We start from the raw sequence: 26,564 nt of genomic DNA on the forward strand, positions 1-26,564 counted from the left end.
AAGACCACATCAGCGGAACTACAGCTGTCCAGCCGGTATCCACCCGGAATCATGCAAGGAAAGGAGCGCCACCCAATTCGATCGGACCCCGCATCATCATGCCCAGATACATGCCTTAGCTGACGCAGGTTTTCGAAAAGGGAACATTGGCTTCGACTTCCCTATCATGCAGCATGTCGGAGGTGCAACTGGCCCCTTCAGACTTGTTTTCAAGGAACCTTCTGAGATCTCAGACCCTTCGGTGTATGACCTTCTGCACGGCAATACCGAAGGGTTTACCCATAAAAATGCAGGGCTGACCAGTTCTGGACGTGGAGATAATGTAGGAAGCAACGGACATGGGACTTTAAGCACGGGCGAGGGTTTCGCTCACCCTTCTCCGATCGTCGATGACGCTCCGTGGAAGGCGTTCGTCGCTATCACTGATCGTAGCTCAAGCCACTCGACAACATTGAACAGTTGCAGAACGCCTAGCACATCGTTTTATCCAAAGAGGCTTGAGATGGAAGACAACGCTGATGTTGAGCCCAATGCCGAATCACAGGGGGCAACTCTTGGTAATCGGACACGCTTCAGCACATCCTCTTGCGCTTCTGCCTCTTTGCCTTCACTCGAACAAGCTAACCAAGATAATGCGCCTGGGAGAAGGCCGCAAGATCTGGCCGTGCGCGTAGAAAAACGGGCGAGTAGGTCGCATGGAGTGAGTGAAGGCGAAGAGCTATGGAAAAAATTCGTCTTCGAGAGTGACGGGACCTTCGCGTCAGAAGCGTGCAGCGAGTCCGTTGGGGAGAGACGGACGTCGGTCACAGCATGTCGTGAGGGTCGTTCACGAGTGGCCCCCTCACCGCTTGCATCTCCATTCAGCTCGAAGCTTTTCTCTACCCGGTCAAAGTTAGTTTCTCGAGAAGCAGTATACGGAAGCGACAACATACAGGATGCAGAATATGACGCCTCACTTTCGGCTCTAAGTAGTCCCACACGCATGAATGTCTCTCAGTCGATCACCTCATCGGAGGCTGCGCTCTATTCCGAAGAATATGCCCAATGCGAAACGTTTACTGGGCATGAGGGAATATCTGATGTACTGGCAGCGGCTCAACACAGCGATTTCGGAGAACCACATTCGGTGACTCACGAATCTCTTCAGAACAACTTGCACAACACCGACATTGGCCTTTCTCTGCTTTCTGGTGACTCAAAAAAGTCCCGCAACGGCCTGGACCGACGAGCCGGAACGACGAGAGAATGTGTTGGAACCAGTCAAGGAAAAAGAAGCGAGGGGGTCAGTCTTCGGCAGTCCTCAATCGACTGCATCCCAACCAGCGATGATTTAGATTTGGTGAATCCCTACAGACTCACATGAGCAGGATGCATTCCTCACAGTTTTCTCCACCATCTTGCATTGTATCACGCACCATTTTTTCATGGTGTCACGCGAAATCTTCAGAGAGTTGGGTCTACTTCACCGATATAATTATAATCTTAGGATGGGGCCTATGAGGGCTGTGCGAGAGATGCATTGGTCGACAACAGATCTAGACTATCGTATTCAATGCAAATGGAGTGTTGACAATGCATCGCATTTTCCAATTGGCATGGTGGCACCAACAACACCGTATGCAAGATGGGCTCAGCTCATATGCAAAAGAATGTTCTTCCATCCACGCCTTCCCACAATGTGTTCTGAGGAGCCGCAGATTTGTAGGCGGCTCACTGCTGAATCTTGAGATACCTTTGCGGCTGCCCACGACAAGACGCACGAAAGGATGGAGCTTGGCGGACCCACAGTCCGTCCAATCCTCGTCTTGTCTGAAATTGAGTCTGCGTGTCATTCGGGTGTTCGCGAGACGTCGGAGCATCCTCAGATACGTGCGAGGACCAATTGGCCCAACTCGGTTGGAGGAGGTTGTACAACCACAGCTTTGGGTATCCGTCTCGAGCCGAGAAAGGAGGCGTTTATCAGGCGCGCAACAATCTGGCAGGGAGTTGGGCAGCACGGTGCTAGGGAAATCCTCCGAGCTGCATTGGCACACAGCTGACCGGACAGGCGATGCCGAGACGGTCTGAAAATGGCAGCAAGGAAAGGTGAACTGTGGACAGCGCATAAAGAAGACGCATTTGAGTGCTGGAAAAAACGAAAGGCCTCACAAACGATTGGGTGATGGATACCGCTGAACAAAGTTATCACACCGCCTTCGTCCTCATGTGACCTTTCCGCGGCGACCCCTGAGCCTGCCGCGCTGAGGCCTGCCCCCACAATCTCCAGCCAGGATGAGAAATCCTGCTGGTGCGGGCTTCTGGAAGCTCTGGAGCACGCGACGGCCTGCATTGCATTTGCATGAAGATGGACATCAGCTTCACTTTGGGGTCACCAAGATGAAGACGGCACCCTGCATCATCTCAGCATGTCGCTGCGATTTCCTCTTTCTGACTGAGGTGCGCAAAGGGCGAACAGGCTGGGGGAGTTTCAAATTTCTCGTCACTCAAAACTATTCTGCAAGCGAAAACGCTGGGTCGGCTGTCGGCGGCACACCTGTGAGATCAGCGTGGGATCCCTGCCGATCGTTCTGAACTTAAACCACACAGGCGGCTCCTCCGTTTCAAAAAACATGATGACACCGACGCCACGTGTGCTGGCAGAATAAGGGAGCCCTCAACGCTCTACGCGACTCATTGGCGCTGTGTTTGATAACTCAGCTCATCATTCACGACTCTTGTCGTCTTGTCGTCTTGTCCCTTTCGCGGTGCGGACGACGTAATCCAAGGTGCCGGCAGTATTACCCGGGCTGACCATTCGACGGCACAGTCATCGGCGAGGGAGCGGCACGAGGAGGGACAACAGGAGTGCGGCCACGATAGCAACAGCCATAGTCACAGAACAGGAAAGCAAAGCAAGCGCCGGTTTTGGGGAGCCTGAGCGCATCCGTATACGTAGGGCATAGACATGAGGTGAGGTTCCGTCTCGTACTCGTACTTGTTTCGATAGTTGCCATGAGACAGACAGGGCAGGGTTAGAATGGCCAAGTCACTTTGGAGTGACTGGCTATTATTATCTGCCCAAGAAGGATTACGGGCACACAACACAAGCCTCAGCCTTGTTCGTTCAGGAATGTGGAGATCTCCTCCGCTTCGGAAGGCACGGCGCACAAGAATTGCGACTTGTCACTTCTTGACTGAGCACATATTTGGGGGCAGGCCAGGAGTAGATCCTTCGGACAGGGGATACTTGGCCTTCGACAGCCAGTCCTGCTTCTGCGCGCTGGAGCCCCTCACACCGATCACGATCCGCCGTCCAGGCGGTGCATGCAGAGCCGGTGAGCGACAAGGCGCGCTTATTCAGCGGTAAAATGAAGACGCTGTGCGCGACCAGGGGGGTTAGTAAATTGAACCTTCGCATGTTCGATGCGTGGCTAGCAAGTGGGCGCGGGCCTAATTGCGACGGAGATTTTCAGATGGAAATTTGGGTGGGTCGGGGGGGGGGAGAGAAGGAAGCGCCGTCCAGACGTCATGGAGGACGTTTCACTCTCCCGCAGGCCGCAGTTCGGCCCAGGATTTGGACAGCACACGTCTCCAGACTAGGCACGGACGAGCCAATGGAAGGTGGCCTTGTCCGCGCCGATGGGGATTGATAGCCGTCCGACACGAGAGGAGCCCAAAGTCCAATGAACAAAGGCGGGTGAGGACCGGAGCGGTGCAACGGCGGGACTCTCGTTGTGGCCTGACCTGGCGCCAGGACTGATTTATTGTGTGATGCGCTGCTGAGTGGTGAGGGAGGGTCTCGCTGGACGGCGTCTCCTGTTGTTGTAATTGGAAGACACTGGCGGAATGCGGCTGCCCTCAGCGCGCAACAGGCAGGGGTGATGGGGCTCCTGGCTCTGGAAAGACTCAAGAGCGCCGCTAGCGTCGCTCGCCCGGCCAAGATTTGGTGGTGGCCGTTGGGAGCAAAAAGGTACGTGACGGTACTTCAAGGGGAATGGTCATCGCATTACTGGTCTTTACTCTCTCCCTCACCGACAACTGCCCTACACTCTGCACTCTGCACGCTTTTATATCCCCTCGTCCTTAATTGCGTTGCGTCTTGTCCGGATACAGACGTGCTGCCTTCTGCCTTCTTCGACCCCCACGGCTGGGCTCGTGCAACCACGCACTCGTTCCCTCTCTGCATTCACCCCTGCTCTGCACCTTTCGCAGCCCTGCAAGAAATAATCTACCAGCTGACTCCCCGCCATCGGGCTCTGCAGCTTCTGCATCACTGACTGCAAGTACTTGCATTTACTGCATTTCTTCGCGCAGCGCGCTTCCAGTGCCCGGCCCAGCTAGGCCACAAAACCACACCCCACACCTTGTCCTGCTGAAAGACCACAACGATGCATTGTCACCGCTGAGCCCCTCCCCCTCCCCCCTTGAACCTCTTTTCCGTATAATAGCAGCAAATCCGACTATTCTGCACATTCATGTCTCCCCCCCCCCCAAAGCCATGACGGAGAGCATCACAAATTAGGTGGCCTCGCGTTTACTCACCACCCACAACCACCACAACCACCGCCATGTCACATTCGACCACCTCACTCCACGCATCGCCCGTCCTCCACGGCGAACGCCGCCCCCGGATGCCGTCACCGCAACCTTCTTCTTTTGGCCGCTATGCTAGCAAACACGTATTCACCTCTGCCGTGAGCATTCCCTCATCGCGCGCCAGCCCCGCATCCAATCCCTCCAACATGGGAACAAACGGCTCGCTCCAGTCCACTCCAGAGGGCATGGTTCCTGTGTCGCACTCGTCGCTACCAATTCCTCCCTCATTGAACCTGCCCGAGTCTATGATGTACCATTACCAGCCTCCAACTTCAAACCCGCTCACGTCGTCCCCATCCGCTATGTCCGAGGCTTTCAGCAAGGGCTCCGGCCTAATACGAAGAGCCTCGCGTGGCGCCCAAGGAATTCCGAGCAAGTTCCGACGGAACGGTTCCCACGCACACCGCGATACTAGCTCGGGTCCGGTTATTATGAGGAGGCGGAGTGATAGCAGGACTGCGGCAGATGCGGCAATGGACGTATCTGACCTGGATCTGAATTTTGAAGAAGAAGAGGCGGTAGAGGATCTTGGCGCATTGAGCCCTGACCCTGTCCATGGCCTTGGAATTACATCGGATGCGAACAACAGAAGCTCAATACCAGACGCAACCGTTGTTGGCCCCAAGCGCAACTCGAGACTCGAACAGGGCACTCTCCTGAAGAAGATCACTAAAAAGGACCGCAAAGATATCAATCTCCGCCTGGATCTTGACTCCGCCAAAGTGTACTGGGACCTGTCGCGACCTTCCAAGACATTCTACATTGACGATGTGCGCGAAATCCGGTCTGGTCCGGAAGCGAGGCATTACCGAGAAGAGTGCAACTACTCTGAGGCATGGGAGCCATATTGGTTCACCATCGTCTATACCGATACGACCCGCTCAAAAGGCAAGATAAAGACTATGAACTTGGTAGCACCAGATATTGGGACCTTCAACTTGTGGACTCGCACCCTTGACACAGTCTCTCGCAACCGAATCGATCTCATGGCTGGTCTTCTTGGGTTCGCCGAGAAGAGCGCAAAGCTGGTTTGGCGACGAGAAATGAAGAAACGATTCAATAGAGCTGAACACTCAGAACATGATGAGTCAATGGATCTTCCAGGCATTGTCCAGCTTTGTCGCAGTCTGCACATTAACTGCTCCGAAACGACCCTACGCGCATATTTCGGCAAGGCCGACAGCGATCACACGGGCAACCTCAACCAGGCGCAGTTCCTGTACTTTGTCAGGCGACTTAAGGAGCGCAAGGACATCAAGGCTATCTATAAGACACTTGAGTCTCACCATCACTCCGAAATTGACCAAGACACATTCTTCAAATTCTTGAAAGAGCAACAGGGAGTTGATGTCGACGCTGACATTTCGCAATGGGCATCCGTTTTCGAGAGATGTGCACGTGCATCGAGACCCAAAGCAACTCCATCCAATGGCGGGGAGATTCCCATCCCACTGACTATGAGCTTCCCTGCCTTTCAGACATTCCTCACCTCACCCGCGAACCCCGTATTTCTGCCTGCGAATTCTACCCTACAGCATAACCGTCCTCTAAATGAATACTTCATCTCAAGCTCGCACAACACCTACCTGCTTGGCCGTCAGGTCGCAGGCGAATCTAGCACCGAAGCGTACATCACTGCCCTCCAGAAAGGCTGTCGATGTATCGAGATCGACTGCTGGGATGGTGGCGATGGCAGGCCCATCGTGATGCACGGCCGCACTTTGACCAAGAGCATCTTATTCTCCGACACTATCAAGGTCATCAACAGATATGCCTTCAGCGAATCTCCATATCCTTTGATTCTCTCTCTCGAAGTTCACTGCTCTCCTGAACAACAAGCCCTCATGACCAAGACTATGATACAGGAGTTTGGTGATAGTCTTCTCCTCTACCCTCTAGATTGGGAGTCTACAATTCTGCCATCACCGGAACAGTTGAAGGGTAAAATTCTGATTAAGGTTAAAGCTGCAGCTGAGGATCTCGATGCTAAAGCATTGACAAACGAACTGACTAGTCGGAAACGTGAGCTCAGCTTCAGTTCACCATGGTCCCGCCCAGTGCAGCTCAACGACAACATTGTCCCGAATTCGCCACTCATCTCTAGCCCACCTTCGATGAGCCCACCAGAACGCGCAACCACCTTCTGGACGTCACCTCGAACGTCAACTACATCCACTAATGCCACAATGCCAACGTCGGCTCTCATGAGCTCTGCAGAGGACAGCGACAGCCCTCAGCTAACGCCCGGGGAGGATTCTAAAAAGAAGAAGAAGAAGACGTCTACCAAGACCAGCAATATCATCAAGGTGCTCGGCGATCTTGGCGTATATACTCGGGGGATCAAGTTCTCGGATTTCAAGTCTCCCGATGCCAATACTCACAATCATGTCATCTCCTTTGGTGAGCGCATGTTCGATAGATGTTGCCGCCCTGGCTCGCAGACGAAGCAGTTACTGGAAGAGCATAACATGCGCAGTCTTATGCGTGTGTATCCCGCTGGCCACAGGATCAATTCGTCTAACTTCGAACCTCTGAAGTTTTGGAGACGCGGTGTCCAGATGGCCGCCACAAACTGGCAGACATACGACCTTGGTCAGCAGCTTAATGAAGCCATGTTCGCCGGTGGGAACGATCGAACGGGATACGTTCTTAAGCCCGCCGAACTACGTCTTGAGGATCCGACTCCGGTTGTTGGTCATAAGAGGGCGCCTAAGCAGCGTGTTAGATTTGCAGTTGAGATCATCTCTGCTCAGCAGCTTCCTCGTCCACGGGGCCTAAGCCCCGAAGCAAACATCAACCCGTATGTGGAGTTCGAAATGCACTGCGCTGAAGATAATGGCCCCAACGCCACTGGAGTTGGTGGCCAAGATGCTTCTGCTCGTAACGGACTTTCTGGAATCGGCAATCCGGTTAAGAAACGCACGCGCATCGTACAGGGCAACGGATACAACCCCGAGTTCAATGACAAGATCACGATGACACTCACTACACGATACCCTAGCCTTGTTTTTGTGCGATGGTCCGTGTGGAATTCAATTAATGCGCGCGATACCAACCACGCTCCGTTGGCTACTTTCACTGCTAAACTCAGTAGTCTGCAGAAGGGCTACAGGCATCTCCCTCTTTTCGACTGCAATGGCGAACAATACCTGTTTTCTACATTGTTCTGCAAAATTGAGAAGGAGGACTTTGTAGTTGTCGACGTCGATGACTCGATTCCGGAGCGTGCCGGGTCCAGAAAGTCTTCGGTGGAAGCTACCAATCCCCAGCACGAACCGACCAACCCGCAAGGCGGCGGCCGCAGCATCTTCAGGAAACTCCTCAGCCGGAACCCCAGTGAGCGCAAAAAACGCAAGGAAGAACGCAACAACAGCGAATCCAAGGAATCGGATTCAAGCTTCCTCAGTCGCAGTAGTACTATCGAACGATAACCTCCTCTTGGGGAAGTCCAACCACCCCTCTCGATGACGACGACTCTTGTCTGTATCTTCATCGCATTATTCCGAGCAAGGATCTACCTTCTTGTATCATACATTTTCATTTGTTGACCAGGCTTTCGACGATGGTGTTTTTTTACGGAGTTTCGGAATCATGAATCCAGCATATATTGACACACGTTTGATACCAAACCCTCGGGAGCGGGTACCTCGATCCGGATACCGCTTTCGGGCATCCCACGGCGCGTGCCCAACAATAAACCCAACGAACAGGGACGGAACATCTCATCTTTTTTTTTTTTCTTTTACCAGCGATTGGGCCAAATCAAATCATTGGGTGGCTATCTGTAACATTACAAAACCTGCTTTTTATCGTTCTTGTGCCTGATCTCTTTCCACCCACTACGTTTTGTTGTTGATTTTTTGGCCGCCTCCCCGATCGTTTAGGAAACGATTATACCCCCTCCATCTACCGTTTTCTTTTTGCTGCGAAATTTCGTGCTAACGTTTTGTGTTGTGGGTTTGGTAAAGAAATTCTGTCGCGGGCGTATATGCGTTGGGATCAAGGTTTGTCTAAACACGCATCCTGGAGGCTTGGGAAACATGAATATCCTATAGATTTTCCTTTTTTCTTTTCCTTGTGGCAAAGGGGTTCATAGCCCGGCCCGAGGTACTCCCTGTACTTTTCCACCCTCTTTCCTTTGTATCACTCTGGGTGGATTTGTGGTTTGGCGGATAGTATGGGGCATGGAAGGATGGAAACGACAACGGCTGGCTGGCTCCCCCAACACATTTCCCCCCACGGTCTTTCAACGAGCGAAGGGCTTAATTTCTTGGGTGGCTACTTGTCCGTCTTATCTCTGATTTTCCGTTTTGTGTTCTCTACTCACCCAAATTTTTTTCCCTTTCTCGGAAGTCGCTTTGTCGATGAACAATGCCATCATCGAAGGCAGACATATCGCATATGCGGGACACAGCAACAAGCGACATGTGCACTTTTCAAAGCGGGTATGGAAATTTGTACTGTACGTGCTGTAGGCATACAGACTACAGACAGATTCATCCCTCATTCTCTCTCTACACTTCACTTCCTCACTTCTATTACTTTATCTTACAACTTTCATCAGCCTACAAGGAAGGGCAATGGAACTAAATGGCGTTTTTGGGGGGGCTACAAAAGTAGTCGGTTGATAGAAATGATACCTCTCGCACAAGACCTCGGGCGCGGTTCTTGAGTGAGACTTCTCGATGCCTTATTTGTTTTTCTATTAGATATTGTGCTTGTGATCTGATTTTTGCCTGTGGAATCGCGTCATGTAGGAGAGATGCAAACATCCGAAACATCGCCAACCTATCCTAGGGATTTATGGATGCCACATAAAAAAAGGCAACGGCCATACCCTCATAGACGTACGCTCGGCGTCAAGAAGAAGCAAAAAGAACGAGAAATAGATCATGTCCCAATTTCTCATCTGATGTCGATCAAATGTCGCCATCCCGTCTTCCCCGCGCCAGCCACTGCATGCACGGCATGGCCCACTCACTCAACGGGCTGGACTCAAGCCCCTAATTTAGATGCGCACCCGTTGTCTCCAGAATATTTGCTTTTCCTATGTACAGCACTGACCTTTTCCCCCGGAGGCTTTCACATTTCACTAGGTAAAACGAAAGCTGACGCTTATGTCCGTCTAAAGAAATATTATACAATAGATACGATGATGAACGATGGACGGATGGAGCTAGAACGGAGGGGATCAGTTCGATAGTTCAGTGTACGTAACTATCGTCCTCAGAGGCGAAGTAATTGCTGCTATGTCAATGCCAGCGCCAGCGCAATGCACAGCGAGTCATTTGATACGTACGGTGAGGCTTCCTATCTCCTACGAGTATTCGCAACTTCCGAGCGTGCGTGCGTGCTTGCGTGCGGACGGGCGCGTGTGCTGAGATTCTGCGCACTGCATTCAATCCTGCACGCAATACTTGAGGCTTTCACATTATGTGCGTGCGTGCGCGCATGAAGGTGGCTTCGAACTCGGGCTCGGGCTCAGGCTCGGGTTCAAATAGGCTTTGAGATTGGCCTTTTGCTTTTTTCGATGCTGGCAGTCCTGGTCGAGCCGCGAGACTTGGCTGAGGTTGAATATGGAGAAGATATACTTGTTTCACGACATGTGCAGTTGGAAAGGAGGTCTGATATTGAAGGTCTTACAGCGTTGTATCAATATCAATAGCTTTCGTGCACCCCCTCCTCCCTCTAAGGTGGGGAAAAGGAAGGCTGAAGATGGAGAGGGAGGTGTTGATGGTGTTGATGGTGCAGACGCTCACTCGCTTGCCGACGACTCAAGGCTGGCTGTGACTTGCATGAAAGGCACAATTATTTCGATGAGATTGCATTGGATTACACAATCGCTGATGCAGGCTGCGTGAGAAAGACGCAGCTGAATTGAAGCAGCGAAAACATCTGATTGTGGGTTTCCGAAGGCGTGAAAATAGTCGAAAGTGGGGTGGGGAGTCGGTAAGCATGCACTGTGTGTGATAGATCCCTCACACGCGCAGGGGAAATTATGCGAGTAAGAACATGCTTCGCCGCACAGAAGGAGCGGAGCCCTGCCTGTTTGCTGCGTACGCATTGAGAACACCACCGAAGTTAACCCGCGAAAAGTCGAAGAACGACAACTCAGCTCAAGAGACCCACCTTCTGCATACAGTGCGAAAAGCGATTGAATGACAGTGTATATTTACGGTACACAATTGCCATAAACGGATAAAGGACAAGGTGACACAGCGTTCCAGTGAAGGGGCCCTTGTGCATATAGATTTCAGGCCCCATCATCTGACAAAGATCAGGCCCTTCGGAAACTGGCTGCCGCAGTCGTGTGTGCAACTACTCGAGATAGGTATGTTGTTGCTCCAAAGGCTGCATAGAATCTTAGGCGATATCTCCGATTCGCTCGACCGATGCCTTAAAGCCTTGGAAGATTACGTTGTCAGAAAAGCCGTTATCGAGATTGTGCCTTGGTGAAGGAGACGAGTGGGATACGCTGGGATGCGGTGTGATAATATGCGGACCCAGGTTGGATTTAGACAATCAATCTTGAACTGACGAGTTTGGCGTTTGATCTAGCATGTAATTGTAAGCTGATGTATTGTTTCTGAGCAGCTCGTACCTATATTAACAGATATGTTAATAGAAGTTAGGCGGGCCGTTTCAAACCTCGGGCATGCAGCTAAAGCCCAAGTAGTTTTCTGCATAACCGCAGTTGACGCTCAATAAACCGAGGTCACAAGATCGTTCACTTCAGCCTGGATATTGTGGTTCCTTCGCAGTTTGGGGGCTGTCGTAAAGGCAGGGGTCGCATCCCCGGAAAAGTTTGATCTCAACCGCGGTATCGTGCGGATGCGGAGGCTTGTTCAATGCAAGGTAGGGTGCGAAAAATAATTGGTGAAAAAAAGCGGATAAGCGGCTTCGAGGAAACCTGTTATAGCACGTTTGCTCCAGCTTGACGATCAGTGCAAGGGAAACAGTGTCCCTGAAATCTGAATTGTAGTCTGAATTGTAGTCTGAATTGTAGTCTGAATTGTAGTCTGAATTGCATGCAGTAGGTGGCCAGAGATGCGCCAAAACAGGTTATGCGACGAGAAGGTTGTGCTTAAGCGAGGAGGTATCATGTTCTCGGAACCATGGAATACCTATGACTCCGGATACTCCTGGAATGGATTTTGGTCCTCAGCTGGTGTTGCACCGCGCGACTGCAAATGTCCTCGGGTCATCTTGGTCAACATTGGCCGAAAAGTCCGAGAGGATATGAGTATTCTGTCAACATTCGCTGGCATGCAATGCACGCGCAAGTGGAGCCGAACGCCATGGTTAACCTGGTAAATGTTTTTGAAGCTCTCTTCAATCTCGCCATCATCTGGCCATCGACAAGGAACTGCAGTTCGTGACAGCAGCTGTTGTGCACAAACCATACGTGCGATAATTTCCAACTTCGACGCTATGCATGCACCCCGCACCGGCGCTCCATGAACTGCAATTGATCAGCCGGCCTGTCCCGCTTTGCACGTTGGTCTGACTCTGTGGAAACGTCTTCTTCAGCCGTCAAAATGCGTGTCCTGACGCCGCCAGCTGGGTCCGGATGCATCCCGACCGGTCCGGCGATATTGCTCAGCATGGTCAACAAATTACTTTCGAGAAATGGCGTTGGAAGCATCCAGAACTTCTCGAGGTACCCCTATGTACTTGGATGTACTTTAAGTTAGAGAAAGCCCGTCTACATCGAGACTAATGGAGAATTGTGACACGCTCAAGAAAGTATATATCACGTGATTTGAAGAAGTGGGGAAATCTTGACCTCAGAAGTTTGGAGAGACCTTGGACCCATGCTCTTTTGTCCGCGGGGCCAACAGCGTTCCACTCAAAAAATTATATCCTTGGCCAAGTATCCGGACTAATATCTTCCCCCTCCCCACAGCTCCAATGCCAGTCGACGTTGCTTCGAAAGGGCGGGACAGTGCGGGGAAAAAGGTTGCAGGCACGTTGTTTTAACGCAAACTTTTGTTTGTTGAGACTTTTAGAACCAGTGGATTGGATGTATTCCCCTCCGCTATTGCTTATTGGGCGAAAGCATGGCCAAATGGTTCACATTGCGTATTATTCTTTGCAGTCAACGCGAGCCCTCGCTAGCCCGCGAAGAGATGTCCAACAGGGAACACCGATCCAACTTGCAGACTGTCTGGTGTGAAAGAATACGGTTCGCATGTGGAGAGCGTGAAGAGTCAAGCGTTGGGTACCCCTAGATATCTCCGGTGTTCTGGGAAAGAGTTATATGGACATTGTTGAAGACGAGGCGAGGACACCAGTACCAGGCGGAAGTACTCCGTGGGCTGAAATGAGTCATTAGCAAGGAAAAAGAAAAGGTGCAGTGAACTCTTCCTAACTCGTGCGTTCATCCTGTCCTCTGTTTTTCACAGAGCAGGCGTCTCAAGATCTCAAATGATCGTCCATACGCTACACCCAAGTATCCCTTTTGAACTCTGGGATATGACAGACGAGAATCCTGATCAAGATGGAGGGTGATTTGCGATATGGCTGCTTGTGCTCTTCTTGGATGAGGCTCCGCAGCAAGCTAGACAGGCGCGTGTCTTGTATGCAGCACAAAGCGTTAGACCCACGCGCGTCACATCGGAGTATACGCTGGACGCGTGAATATCACGACCCCACCAATTTCCAAATTCTCATCGTCGTTGAAGAGTTTTCGAGAGGTGGGCGCGTAAACAGTTTCGCTGTTGAAAGTAGAACGGAAAAGACGAGGATAGTGGTAGGTGGATGGATGCCGTTTGTGAAGAGGGTCGCGCTTCGCCAAGCCTGGAAGCTCCGATTGCCGACATGATTTAGATGGACCATCCCACTTCCTTTGCACAACACCTCTGCCTTCAACATTTGCCCCTCCGCCTAGGAGCCTCCCCCCAAGCTCACTTCTGGGGCTTATATAGGCGCTTTGGCATGGTGTGAGGAACCTCTCTTACCCTCTTCGTATTCCCTCCCCCCCCCTCAACTGGGCAGAATTTACCCCTCAGAATTTCTCTCACTCTCAAATCCTCCAAAAGTCTTCGGAAATCTCCAAACCGTCGTCAGACGCGGTACACACCTCCACAAGCTAGTATGGAAGGCGCGTTCACCCATATGGGCAATCACCTTGTGTCCGACTCTGCTGCGACAATCAACGCGGGCGCGGGCGATGACGAAAGCATTCTTGATGGCGACCTTACGCGCAGCGCCCTGACTGGGTCCCGACGGCGGCGCATGGATGATGATGAGGAAACCGATGTTTACGATGATGATGACATGGAGAGCATGGTGAGCATGCCCGTTGACGGCACCAACGGCAAGGCTGGCATGAAGACTGAGGAGGACGTTGAGCTCCCCTCTCATGCTTGCGCGTAAGTCCCAATCCTGAATGGCTTCATCCAGAACACCAGCTAACATAGGGCCCATACGTAGATACTGTGGGATCCACAATACTGGTAGCGTTGTCAAGTGCCTTGCCTGTAACAAGTGGTTTTGCAGCGCCCGTGGCAACACTTCGTCCTCCCACATCATCAACCACCTTGTCCGTGCGCGCCACAAAGAAGTCCAGTTGCACCCAAACTCCTCCCTCGGAGATACAGTCCTTGAATGCTACAATTGCGGTACCAAGAATGTCTTTCTGCTTGGATTCATCCCTGCCAAATCGGACACGGTCGTTGTCCTCTTGTGCCGCCAACCGTGCGCCGCTATGCCCTCTCAAAAGGACATGAATTGGGACACGTCGCGTTGGCAGCCACTCATCGAGGACCGTTCCTTCCTTCCGTGGCTCGTCCCTGCCCCGACTGACCAGGAGCAACTCCGTGCTCGTCATCTCAGCCCGCAGATGATTGCTAAGCTGGAAGAGCTGTGGAAGGACAACGCCAATGCTACCATCGCCGATTTGGAAAAAGGCGCTGGTCAGGAGGAGGTAATTGCAAAGGTTCTTCTCCGGTACGACGATGCTTTCCAATATCAGAACGTATTTGGTCCTCTGGTTAAGATCGAGGCCGACTATGACCGCAAGCTGAAGGAGTCCCAGTCTCAGGACCAGCTCGTTGTTCGCTGGGATATGGCCTTGAACAACAAGCACACAGCGAGCTTCATTCTTCCCAAGCTCGAGCTCGGTGATGTCAAGCTTGCTGTTGGCGATGAGATGAGGCTGAGGTACACTGGAGAGCTCCGTCCTCACTGGGAAGGCGTGGGTTACGTCATCAAAATCCCGAACAACCAGTCTGATGAAGTCACTATTGAACTGCGGACTAAAGGCGATCACAAATCGGTGCCTACCGAGTGCACTCATAACTTCAGCGCGGATTATGTTTGGAAGGCAACCTCGTTCGACCGAATGCAGCACGCAATGAAGACATTCGCTATTGACGAGATGAGTGTTTCCGGCTACATCTTCCATCGCCTCCTTGGGCACGAAGTTGCTGCGGCGCCCATGAAAACCCAATTACCCCGGAAATTCAGCGTCCCTGGTCTTCCTGAGCTGAACGCCAGTCAAATAAACGCCGTCAAGAGTGTGCTACAGAAACCGTTGAGCTTGATCCAAGGTCCACCAGGTACAGGAAAGACTGTTACCTCTGCCACTATCATCTACCACTTAGCTAAGATTAGTGGGGGTCAGGTTCTGGTCTGCGCACCATCTAACGTTGCTGTAGATCAGCTGTGTGAGCGAATCCACCTCACCGGATTGAAGACGGTTCGTGTCACCGCTAAGTCAAGGGAAGATGTCGAGTCCTCGGTCGGCTTTCTCTCCCTTCACGAGCAGGTCCGCATGAACGACACTAATGTGGAACTCAACAAGTTAAACCAGCTTAAAAATGATGTTGGCGAACTCTCAAGTCAGGATGAAAAGAAGTTCAAGCAACTTACTAGGGCAGCTGAGCGTGAAATCCTCAACGCTGCCGATGTCATTTGTTGTACCTGCGTGGGTGCTGGAGATCCTCGCCTCTCAAAGCTGAAGTTCAGAACCGTCTTGATCGACGAGTCCACTCAGTCCGCTGAACCGGAATGCATGATACCTCTCGTCCTCGGATGCAAGCAGGTCGTGCTCGTAGGCGACCATCAACAGCTTGGTCCCGTAATCATGAACAAGAAGGCCGCCACTGCAGGCTTGAACCAATCTCTGTTCGAGCGTCTAGTCATCCTTGGATGTTCTCCCATCCGATTGCAAGTGCAATACCGCATGCACCCTTGCCTGTCCGAATTTCCATCTAACATGTTCTATGAAGGCTCTCTCCAGAACGGTGTAACAATGCAGGATCGCGTTCGCCGCGACGTTGACTTCCCATGGCCAGTCGGTGACAATCCTATGATGTTCTGGTCGAATTTGGGCAATGAGGAAATTTCAGCCTCCGGTACCTCCTACCTCAACCGCACTGAAGCCTCAAATGTCGAAAAGATCGTCACTCGCTTTTTCAAGGCTGGTGTTCAGCCTAGCGACATTGGTATCATCACACCGTACGAAGGCCAACGTAGTTATGTCGTTAGTTCGATGCAAGCAACCGGCAGCTTCAAGAAGGAGAACTATAAGGAAGTCGAAGTCGCATCTGTTGACGCTTTCCAGGGACGTGAGAAGGATTTCATTATCCTTTCTTGTGTACGTTCCAATGATCATCAAGGTATTGGTTTCTTGAGCGATCCTCGTCGTCTCAACGTCGCCCTTACCCGAGCGAAGTATGGACTCGTCATACTTGGAAATCCTAAGGTCCTCTCTAAGCATCCTCTATGGCATTACCTCCTCCTTCACTTCAAGGAGCGTAATTGTCTTGTCGAAGGGCCCTTGTCAAATCTCCAGGTGTCGCTGCTGCAATTCAGTCGCCCAAAACAGACCTATCGCGGACCACAACGTTACCAGATGGCTTTCCAACATGCCAGCAACATGACATCTGGTCGCCAAGGTTTGAACGGAGCTAAACTGCCTCGACAGGAGTATAATGACAATGGTTCAATTGTCGGTTACATCCCGGATGACGTGTCCTCTGTCCACTCCTCTGCTTTAGGTGGCGTTGGTGTCTCCTCCAATTATCCCCCAATGTTCTCCAACTTCCAGGAAAGCTGGCCCCTTCCTGGTCGCAATGGCCCTGGCCAAAAGATGAAAGGGAATGGCGTCGCGGGGAGCGTTGCGGGTGAATCTGTCGCGGCGAGCGAGATGACCGACACCAAGAGCTCCATTACCGATGGCCCAGGAGGTATCAGCTTGACCGGGTTGAGTCTCAATGATTACACTAAGCCCACATCCATGAGTCAGTCCGATCGCTTGAATCGTTTTGTGGAATCTACTCGCCGTTCCGACAACATGGCTAGTGGGTTTGGTGGCAATCGCGGCTTGCGGGGTGGACTCGCTGGGTTCGATGATGACGACGCGCGGAGTGTCTCCACCGCATTTGCGAGTCAAATTGGCGGCATGGGCAACTATGACTGATTACGCACTCAGTCTGCACCTACTAAGATTGTATCTTCAGTAACGGCCAGTATCACGTTTTGTACGTGAGCTCTTCTCATCCTCCGACCAGGGAAGTCCGCGCTCGACACTCAGGGCCCTTTGGTGGCACCGGCAACCTCCTCGAGATCCTGGGCCTGCTGGATACAGAAACGGCTGTCATTGCCAGCTAAATCTCGATATCGACCTTAGAAAAACAAGCCATCCTGCAATCTTGTACCGCAATTCGAACCTACGGCCTTACGTCGTCAACGATGCCAACTATAGTCCGCCTTTGACCTAGAACGGATGCGGAATGAGGGAGAGAGCTGGGTCTCAGTGCGGTATTCACCTCTGCAATTCGCAGTTGCTTTGCCTACCCTTCTGTTATGTCAGTTTGTAGTCTGCGCGACTGAAGAGTAGGGCAGTGTCCTTATTCAGAGTGTCATGGATATGGTACTCTTAGATGCTGTGTGGACCGTTATCCCGACTAAGTGGTGGGTTTATGACTATGGAATCTTTCACTTTTCGGAGTCAAGAACTGTCTTTACAAAAGGTAGAAAATCATACTCGGTTTGCGCGTTTCTGCGATTCGTTTTCTGCCTTTGAGGTCGCATTTTAAAGTGTGATTAGGATTCGTGGTGATGCTACTACATTTCACCTGCCTTGCTCTCGGAAAGTGCTAATCTTATTCAAACCCTGTCTGCAAGGCCTCGTACTATAGTGGTTCCATATATCGAACGCTCATACAAGTACGATTCCCTCCCCTGGCTCTCCCGGAGAGTGAGGTTGAAGTAACATCTCCCTTTCCTTAGGGTGTAGGGTGCCCCTATCTCGGACGTCATGAACCTTTAAGCAAAGCCCTACCCGCTTGAATGTCCGCTTTCTAGAGCGGCTGGAGTCACCCACGGGACGGATATAGATACCAGTGTACCACCGCTCGTCCTCGTGCGCATGCAATCGAGAGAGCTCTGCCAGAGGAAGAAAATATGTAGGCTTCTCTGAATCAGGGGATAATTCGTCGTCGAAATGGCTATGCCCTAGGAGACGTAAATGACTACAGCCTTCTTCGCGATTCCTCATTTCGAAAAGAAAGTCCTTGAGAACGATTTCGCCGTGTGTCAATTACCCGAAGACATTTTCGTGCTTGAGGATCGTTCGCGCGGAGAGGATGAGAGCAAGTGTGCGTGTAATTAGGTGAAACGGATACTGTTATACTAAGCCATCCTTTGATGCCCATGACCATTAAGGGGTTATCTGAGATTAATGCGACTTTCTTCCTCCAAAAGTAGTGAGGCCAAAATTCAACTCCATATTCCGAGGATTCGATAGCTCTACGCGAGGGACCGTCTTGGAGCCTCCATAGCATCCCAGGGATGAGATATTTGCCACCCCACAGGCCAGCCAAACAAGGCAGTTTTATAGTCTTAGAAAAGGCTTTTGCAATGCCAGTGAGTACAATAAGTTTGTCAGAGGCAAATGTTAGATCACACTTGCTATAAGTGAGGACTAACTTCCACCAGAGGTTGATAGAGTCTAGCATTCCCTTAGCTGAAACCAGCAACGGGGGGCTTCAACGGTGGTGGAAGAGTGGGGAAGCGCCATCGTTCGTAATCCATACCATTAGGATACATCTCCGTTGCTAGATCCTCGATGCACTCGAAGAAGGGAAAGCGTGAAAAATGCATGGTTCGTGGGCTTAGCATTCTTTCTTGTACTACCCATCCTCAACAGTATAATAGTGCAGTACCCTAAATCCAGTTTACCCAGTCTGAGAGAAGAGAGATTTGAATAGCTCTGTCTGAGTATTCTTGATAGATGCGCAGTATGTGGTTTACGTTTAGAATTTGCTGGGAGAAGATATTGGGACTGGAGTTGATGCCATCACATGCTGCAATGTTGCACACACTGTTGCGGTATACAAGATCCATGAAAAAAGACTCGCGAGCCCAATCTTCGAAGTCGTCTTGGACAATACTAGAAGAGTGAGCTCACAAACACTACAGAGGCCCAAGTCAATCCAGATGTACGGGATATCCAGCCGACGTGCGATATGTACAGCGTTCACGAAACATTTAGAATAACCATCTTGATGCCTCTCTTGAAGTCATCTTCATTAGGCTTAGATAGTTTTATCGTTGATACATTTCCCCAGACGTAACTAAGCGGAAAGTACCTCGGACTAGTATTTGCGGCCACATTTCGAACTTCTACTCTCTCGACAAGTTTAATATAGTTGGTTCCCAGGGCGGTACCACAGACATACGGCAGACAAGTTGGGTACCAGCTCTTATTCTGGCTAGAGCAACTCTCGTGGTTCTCGAGACAGTGACTCAACGACCGGGAGAGAGAATCAAGTTAAGATTCATTGCTCGTCCCTGTGCTGTGAGGTGCGTTGTGTGGTGAAACAAGGGCGCCTATGTATCGTAAGAGCATTGCTAGACGACTGTACAATTGTAGAAATCAATATCAAAGCAGCAGATCAACCCACCTATCTCATCATCCTCCACGGATGCATGGAATTTGAGCGATATGACCTGGCGATGCTCATACACGACATTGAAGTGAAGGGATTGCGGTACAAGGGGCCCAATCTTCAAATTCCAGCCTCCGTTTATGGCTGCAGTACCATCAAATACCTCTGTTTCCTGGTTTTCCATCATGGTATTAATTTTTGCGCAAAAGTTCGCAGCCAGTCGAGGCTGCAGATTGCTTGATATCGCACCAGCGGCGTTTCTTCGACGGGGACGAGGTTGTTCCAATATGATGGAAAGGGAGTTCGGGAGGCTGCTAAACACCCCAGGGGCACGGGAATTTGGCATCATCTTGCCTAGATGCCAGGTTTTCTTGGTACCTGTCAAGCTCATGCTTAAGGAGTGAGGTCTGTGTGTTGTCAAAAGTCAAGGTCTTGGGCAAGTTTAATAGCTTCCTTTTTCGAATGATCTTCCCTAGATGGACGAAGGTAAAGTGCTCTAAGCAGTGGCCGCATAGCATCTTGTAGGAGGAATGATGTTAATCCTGGCCACGGCGTGCTGGCGAACTTGCTCTCCTAAGGAGCCACGTGATACACGAGTATTTCCGGTCAAGACGAATTTGGCTGAAGAAACCTTGGAGCAGCCTCGCTCCTCACAAATAGCACAAAACGCTAGCCATCATTCAAACTCAATCTTCCTACGTGTCTATTTGTCACTAGCCACTCTCATCAGCCATGTTCTACCTTTCAGAAAGCTTATCCGCTGCTCTTCTCCCTCCTCCCACAAATTTCCACTGTCATATCATGACAGCTTTCCTTGTGCTTTCTTCCTGCAGTTTCCTTCAGACCTGTAACTTGGCTCTCTCCATCATTTTGTTCGATAGTTTCCCTCAGATTGTTTCTTTCCGCTCCTACTGGTCGGTGTCCACCGCAATATATATTGTTCCCACTTGTTGCTAGTAGGGCAGTACCATTTACAATCATGTTTCTTAATGTAGCGTCCACAATACCTTTTCCTCTTACGGCATGACTTGCTTTGTGATGCTCAACGTAATTCGACCTCCTCTTACTTCAACCTCGTTTCTCTCCTCAAACAAAAGTTGATTGTGAGCCCCCTCAAGCATTTGTTGCCTGATGAGTACGCAGCAGTTTTCTGCTGCTCTCGCCCTTATGTCTCCTTAATGATGATTTGAGCTCTCAATTGTGTTCCCGTTTCCAGTTTCCTCGAAAGCTTCTTACAAGCGGAACTACGGTCCTCCTTCTTGGTGTAAGACTAGGCCTGAGACTAAGGCTTTAGATCCTCACTAGTGTTCGAGCTTTCCTCGGTCGAGTCCCAGTAAAATTCCTTCCACTGACCCTATCAGTTTTATTATCTTCCAAGCCGAGTCCATCGCGAATATGTGTCTATCAGACGCTGAGCGTGCTCAAATCCTCAATAGAGAAGACACGGCACCATGCATTAGATGGGGAGAGGGACATTTTTATTGAACTGCAATATTTCTCAATCAATGATTAGAAGGGTATAGCGCGGTTCAGGACCCAGACGTCCTCACTGGAAAATACCTACATAACCACACTTGAGAGGCAATATCAGACTCGGGCCAACCTTCCCCAAACGGCGAGCCCTCACCTGCCAGAAATTCTCCACCGCTAGCTAACACTCGACTAACATCGAACTCTTTGAATTATTCTTGTTTACAATAAGCACCCAATCTATCGAATATTTTCAGCAATCTGATCAAGCCGGTGGTAATACTCTTGACGTGGTGGGCTGTCTCTCAGAAACACCAAGCAACCACCTTTGGATCAAACGAGAAATCCCGTTACCAAATAAAGCAACCACTCTCTTTAGCAATTGTTAGTCAACCCCACGTTGGCTTCATTCCTCGCCAGCAACCTAAAGCCGCCAGGTAACGTGAAGGAGAACGGCAGTGTTCAGCTTGAGAAGGGACTTCGACCACCACCACTCATTTTTCGGAAATATAGAAGAATTTCAAGGCATGAAGAATGATGCAGACAGAGGTGGAGCGAGCACAAAGGTCTTTCACATTCGGCCTGACTTCACTACCTTTGTGCAAGAATCGGGTGAACGCCTAACTCAAAATGTCAATGTGCTCGCTGACCACTTTACTTCCCATCCTCCACATAAAGCCTGTGCCAGTATTCTACTACCAGTATCTTAATCCAGGAGCAGGGAGACGAGGGCTAGAACCCTTCTCGTTCCCCGAAGAACAAGTGATGCGCAAAGCAATTCAACACTGCAGTCTTGGAGGTATAACGACTTTGCGACAGAAAATCTAAAAGTGTTCGTTACATGGGTAGATTTGAGACCCAGGAAGAGGGAATATCCTAATATCCTAACTCGCATTTAGAACACACGTCGCGGAAACGCTAGATATAAGACTTGCGTACAATGACACAATCCCAATATATCAAACTGTTCAAGCATCTGTAGGCAACTTCGGCAATCTACCTCTTACTCTCAATGGAAAGTCTACGATGTCTCCTACACATGCCATGAACATTGTTATGTGGAAAACTAATTTAAATGCATTGCAATTTAGCGGGAACAAGCTTTTCTAGCTTCAATATTGGCCCTCCTCAATGTCGGCAGGTCTACAACTGCCTTCTACGAGCCTCTTCTACGTGTATAAATTAGAGTACAGATACTGTTGTAAACCCCGCGACGGAATTTCTACGACGTGGACAAGGCGAAAGTGGAAAAGGCTCTGAAATCTGTCAGGGTCAGAATTCCATATCAATCCTGGATCAAGTGTATCACTTCTTTAGGTAGAACTCCCACTCGGAAATCCTTCACAAAGAAATATGGAACTCAATGGACGCTGGCGGATTATTTCGAGAGCCAGGACCGTAAACCAACCCAATACAATTAGCACGTTACTTGCTGACACTATAGGCGTTGACCTTAATCTTGCCCGCGCCATATCCTGACCGAATTGCGTCAAGATTAGAAGTATTAATAATAGACCCTAGTTTCTGCCTGCTGAGACAGTTGAGGTTGTGGAGAAGCAGCCTTTGAAGATCAAGTTTGTTGGCAATACTAATACAACTATGATCAAAGCAGGAGGCTCGGTGTCACATGGCAGAGCGGCTAGAGCGTGGTATACGGGAGGAAACCAGAGATCATATTTGAGCGCAGAAACTGACAGAAAGATAGAAACTCAGAAGGCAGAATCGGGAGTCCTTTGTCTCAATCCGCAAAAGGGGAGCGAGTATGCCAACCACTCCCCGATTTCAAGGGTATGTTAAACCTGACACTTGGTATCTACTCATCTGCATTTCGGTCAAAACTGCAGATGAACACCAAATTGTTTGAAATAAGAGGGATTGGAGATATGAAGATCAGCTGTGGCAGTATATGTCCAATGTGTCCTTGAAGGCAAATCTAAAACTAGGCAATTATATCAGCATCGAACTTTCTGACTCCGAGGCAAGGGCTCTATGTCGGAAAAAAGATAAGGCTAATTTTACCACCGACACTCTTATTCCGGGTGCAGATGTGACTCACCCCTAAAGTGATAATCCTCAATCTGCGCTTTCTGTAGCTGTAAGCCTGGTGGTGGTGCAGTGGAACATTTTTGCATTGGTGTGGAGCCTCTCGGGCAGCTATGATAGAGAAATGCAGGCACTAGTAGATAATAGCTTGGCCTAGCTACAGTAGTGGTAGTTGTTGACAGCCTAGACCACACTTTCTGCAAGTTCCTCGGAACAGTTTGTTATCAAGAAACAAACATCGAAGTAAGTATCCAAAGACTTCGTACAAGTCATCACCTTATAGCCTTTGCTATAGATGATTAACTAATTGACTCATATGGTCAAAGGTCAGTCGAGGGACTAGTTCTGTGAAAATGGACGGCTGTATTCGAAAGTCTTCTGCTATCGTGACGGCGTATGCGATGGTCGGTACCAGAAAGTCTACGAGCAGGAATTCCTGAACAGAGAAGCCTCCTGTGATCAAATTCGCTAGAAGATCATCGCTAAAATCTTAGAGCCGACAATGCCTAAGAAAGGTTCGCATTATCGCTGTTGTGGTTACAAAACGCTACTGCGCTCCCGTTTCTACCCAAAGTAAGGAGACAAGAACTGTACTCCAGGCACTGGTGTAGATTCGGGCATCACTACCCCTGCTATCTCTATTTATTCCTCCAAGCTCATACCCCAGTCAACGGCACTGGGAAACCAACATACTACTTCGTCCCCATCCTCCGTCCTGCTTCTAAGAAAGGCCTCGCAGATGGGGAATTTTCGGGTTTGCTGACCATATGAGAGCACAACGAGGACCCAATACCACAACATTGCGGTCTTAAGAACATTCCGACATCTCCGCTGCTCCTGCTACCTCCCCTAGAAGCAGACTCTAATGAGCGAAGGAACGCCCGCCGAATTTGTACCGAGTGCTGCCTGATGATAATTCTTATATGGATTTATATGCCTCGAAAAGAAGTTCGATATCTTGCTGAGCTTAGTGGGACTCAGTGATCGTGAAGACATAAACTCAGTAGCCCTTGCTGACCAATTGTTCTTTCTAGGTTCAAGAATGCATTTCGATAAAAGATCGAAAGTGTTGCCAAGGCAGTGTTTCAGGGTGCCAATGTATACATCTTGGGTAGTTGTGTTCTCACAGTCTACCACGATTTCGCCAACGTCAAATTATCCTGCTAGCCCAAACAACCCATATACTTTGTCTTCTATATCTACTGCAAGGGATGCCCTCGAGAGTGACATGTGTAAGTATATCGGAATTTCCAAGTGTCCATTAGACTGGCTCCTTGAAGCTATAGTCAAAACTGGAATATTATTTAATGTGTCTATTATGGTATGAGGATCGCTGATTAATGTGATTCTTTCACCCATACTCACACGATATTGGAATGCGCCATATATCCAGTGCGTGGTATCAGCCAATCATGCCCAGCAGATGGAGAACCGGGCTTGGAATAACAATGGAGGATCTTCTAGTAGTGAGAGCTCTTGGACGGCTTAGGTGCTATGGAACAATGGTCGACTAAATAGTGTGCCATATGAATTCCAATATTCGTCAATGATGCGGAAAAAATCCTGCCTAACCCATTTCCAGAAGGATATCGGAACACAGACGCATTATAGCAAAGGGATGACAACGTTTCTTCGGGTCGGTCCCCATCTTCCCCAAGCTATACCCAGACTTTGGATGTACAAGAGTATACGTCTTTCAAAGGGGGTCTTGGTTGTGCGCTCGGAACGAAGGTTCCACGAAGGAAGGTCCATTTACAGGCGATAGTGCTCTCTTAGAAGGAAGAGAGAAGGCGTCGAGATCAAACTCATGAAATGATGATTGTTATGAGACCTCCCAAGACACCTCATCTTTCTAGACATCCTGGCTATTTTCGAACCACGAAGATAAAGAGGGGCTTCGATTGGGGAGAAAGAGTAGGATGGACTCTTTAGTCTGAATCATCGGGAAGGTACGCGAGTTCGCTCTTTCCCTTTCTCGCCTCGATGGCGAACGTCCCGTTTGGCTTATTTTTCACGTCTTGCTCAAAAGAGAAGAAAAGTGAAGGCGTGATCTGAAAAGCGGATAATGTTTCCATGAATGCTACTCCGTGCCAATATGCAGGTATAGATGTACAAACCATGACTCGTACAAGCGTCATTGCATTATCTCCTTCCCGTAGACTCTAGGCCTGGCACTTTCCATGACGATTATAGATGTCTTCCCTTGCTAAGGTTATAGTGCGAAAAAGAGAATATCGATCCCATTGGGCTTGCCTGGTCTCCTGGCTTTAATGCAGGGATATCTAAAGGTATGGACCGGAGACATGAGGTCATCAATAATCTACTTATTATATCTCCTTTTATCATATCTCCTTTAGAGTTGAAGCAGCCGAGCTCTTCCTGGGCTGTGTGGCTAGGCCCTTCTTCATGAGCAGAGGGATGATATCCGAGGTCTTGGTGCGGACGATGAGCTTTCGACAGACAGGACACCGTGATCGTTTCGGCTCGTTCGGACCAGATCGATTCTCGCCAGCGATGAGAGCTTCCATAAGACACGTATGACAGAAAAGATGACCTAGAAGGTATTAGACCCTCAAAAGCCAGCCGAAGTGTATTTGAGTACTCACCACACGAGGTCGCTGTGATGTCCGTCGGCGTGTCCATGCAGATAACGCAGTTGAAGGTGTTGAAGGTAGTTGCCTTTTCTTCTGGCTTCTGTTGTGCTTTCACCGCCTCTGCCCGCTGTCTCTGGAGGACTTCTTGAATGGGCACTTTTTCGTTTGAGAGGTCTATTTCCTGAATCCTGGCCGCTGGAGCTGGAGCTGACTTCCCCGCTGATGCTGATGTTGATGTCGATGTACCATTATTCCTCTTCAGCCGTTTTGTAGACGGACCAGAAGGGCCTGGTGTTGGCGTCCGTCGTCTGCTTCGTCGTAGGATATGTTCTGCGGGAGAAATGGAGTTTGTGTCATTGGTGAGGTCGACGTAGCCATTGGGAAGGCGCGAGGACCGTGTGGGAGGCATATGGTTGGAGCTGGGGTCGGGGATGGAGGGTAGCACCGGGGACTGAGGCCTCTGCCGGGGCGTGGAGTCTCTTTGACGGTACCCAAAGGGCAGGAAGCTTTGATCGGCGGGGTTAAGTATATTGTCCAGGAAGCTCGGTGGAGGTGACGATGGCGGATATGCGGCGAACGCTTCTTCAAAATACGATTCGGTCGGGGGGTATGGAGAGTTGCGCTGAGAGCTGAGGCGTGAGGCAGGCACGAGATGATCAAGGGGCTGGGCGTGGGCGTGGGCGTGGGCGTGAGTGTGAATGTCACTGTTCGCTGGGTGAGTGAGGGACGGGCGGCAGTGGTCGGCGAAGGAATCAGAGGCAGACATGGTGGCGACGGTCGTCCATAGAGGCAAGTAGAGGGGCTTTGATGCTACACCACCCGATGGCGATGGGGAGGAGGAGTATGAGTAATGGCGCACATGGCTGCTCAGGCGGACTCCTTCCGAGATGATCTGCTTCGGCACCGTCACGGGCGTGCCACCATCCATGCAGCCGCAGATGCATCCACGAGTTTCTCAGCCGCGCCAAGACATCGCGACTGG

At 50.3% G+C, this 26,564-nt stretch overlaps 7 protein-coding genes across 7 annotated transcripts; 3 read left to right on the forward strand and 4 right to left on the reverse strand.

The window, feature by feature from the left end:
- Positions 1–4,601: 4,601 nt before the first annotated feature.
- On the forward strand, positions 4,602–8,006 carry BDR25DRAFT_167511 (PLC-like phosphodiesterase; the record flags this gene model as incomplete). The annotated part of the gene is made up of 1 exon (XM_033684101.1): positions 4,602–8,006. A coding segment is annotated over one exon (3,405 nt), but the record flags the coding sequence as incomplete, so codon positions are not given.
- Positions 8,007–11,307: 3,301 nt separating this feature from the next.
- Positions 11,308–12,181, reverse strand: BDR25DRAFT_355903 (uncharacterized protein; the record flags this gene model as incomplete). Its single annotated transcript, XM_033695543.1, has 5 exons — positions 11,308–11,485; positions 11,533–11,658; positions 11,707–11,941; positions 11,976–12,037; positions 12,084–12,181. 5 exons carry the CDS (start codon positions 12,179–12,181, stop codon positions 11,308–11,310), a joined length of 699 nt encoding a protein of 232 aa, XP_033547042.1.
- A 3,615-nt stretch (positions 12,182–15,796) lies between these two features.
- BDR25DRAFT_325879 (uncharacterized protein) lies at positions 15,797–18,004 on the forward strand (the record flags this gene model as incomplete). Its single annotated transcript, XM_033692241.1, has 3 exons — positions 15,797–16,375; positions 16,409–16,585; positions 17,861–18,004. 3 exons carry the CDS (start codon positions 15,797–15,799, stop codon positions 18,002–18,004), a joined length of 900 nt encoding a protein of 299 aa, XP_033547043.1.
- A 746-nt stretch (positions 18,005–18,750) lies between these two features.
- On the reverse strand, positions 18,751–19,866 carry BDR25DRAFT_355906 (uncharacterized protein; the record flags this gene model as incomplete). Its single annotated transcript, XM_033695544.1, has 4 exons — positions 18,751–18,976; positions 19,068–19,331; positions 19,409–19,416; positions 19,444–19,866. The coding sequence occupies 4 exons, from the start codon at positions 19,864–19,866 to the stop codon at positions 18,751–18,753; spliced, it is 921 nt and encodes a 306-aa protein (XP_033547044.1).
- A 142-nt stretch (positions 19,867–20,008) lies between these two features.
- On the forward strand, positions 20,009–22,916 carry BDR25DRAFT_355907 (uncharacterized protein; the record flags this gene model as incomplete). The annotated part of the gene is made up of 18 exons (XM_033695545.1): positions 20,009–20,174; positions 20,206–20,414; positions 20,471–20,620; positions 20,667–20,724; positions 20,789–20,892; positions 20,936–20,992; positions 21,057–21,165; positions 21,216–21,294; positions 21,335–21,382; positions 21,412–21,583; positions 21,624–21,707; positions 21,737–21,777; positions 21,845–21,998; positions 22,056–22,189; positions 22,222–22,343; positions 22,486–22,733; positions 22,790–22,841; positions 22,873–22,916. 18 exons carry the CDS (start codon positions 20,009–20,011, stop codon positions 22,914–22,916), a joined length of 2,031 nt encoding a protein of 676 aa, XP_033547045.1.
- A 59-nt stretch (positions 22,917–22,975) lies between these two features.
- BDR25DRAFT_355908 (uncharacterized protein) lies at positions 22,976–25,108 on the reverse strand (the record flags this gene model as incomplete). Its single annotated transcript, XM_033695546.1, has 14 exons — positions 22,976–23,099; positions 23,183–23,246; positions 23,301–23,470; positions 23,540–23,643; positions 23,682–23,795; positions 23,850–23,964; positions 24,007–24,110; positions 24,192–24,321; positions 24,354–24,448; positions 24,500–24,618; positions 24,659–24,695; positions 24,727–24,792; positions 24,847–24,883; positions 24,942–25,108. The coding sequence occupies 14 exons, from the start codon at positions 25,106–25,108 to the stop codon at positions 22,976–22,978; spliced, it is 1,446 nt and encodes a 481-aa protein (XP_033547046.1).
- Positions 25,109–25,330: 222 nt separating this feature from the next.
- BDR25DRAFT_226630 (uncharacterized protein) lies at positions 25,331–26,348 on the reverse strand (the record flags this gene model as incomplete). Its single annotated transcript, XM_033685215.1, has 2 exons — positions 25,331–25,542; positions 25,595–26,348. 2 exons carry the CDS (start codon positions 26,346–26,348, stop codon positions 25,331–25,333), a joined length of 966 nt encoding a protein of 321 aa, XP_033547047.1.
- Between the last annotated feature and the right edge of the window lie 216 nt (positions 26,349–26,564).

The sequence above is a fragment of the Lindgomyces ingoldianus genome (assembly GCF_010093535.1).
Source record: "Lindgomyces ingoldianus strain ATCC 200398 unplaced genomic scaffold BDR25scaffold_18, whole genome shotgun sequence".
NCBI lineage: Eukaryota > Fungi > Ascomycota > Dothideomycetes > Pleosporales > Lindgomycetaceae > Lindgomyces > Lindgomyces ingoldianus.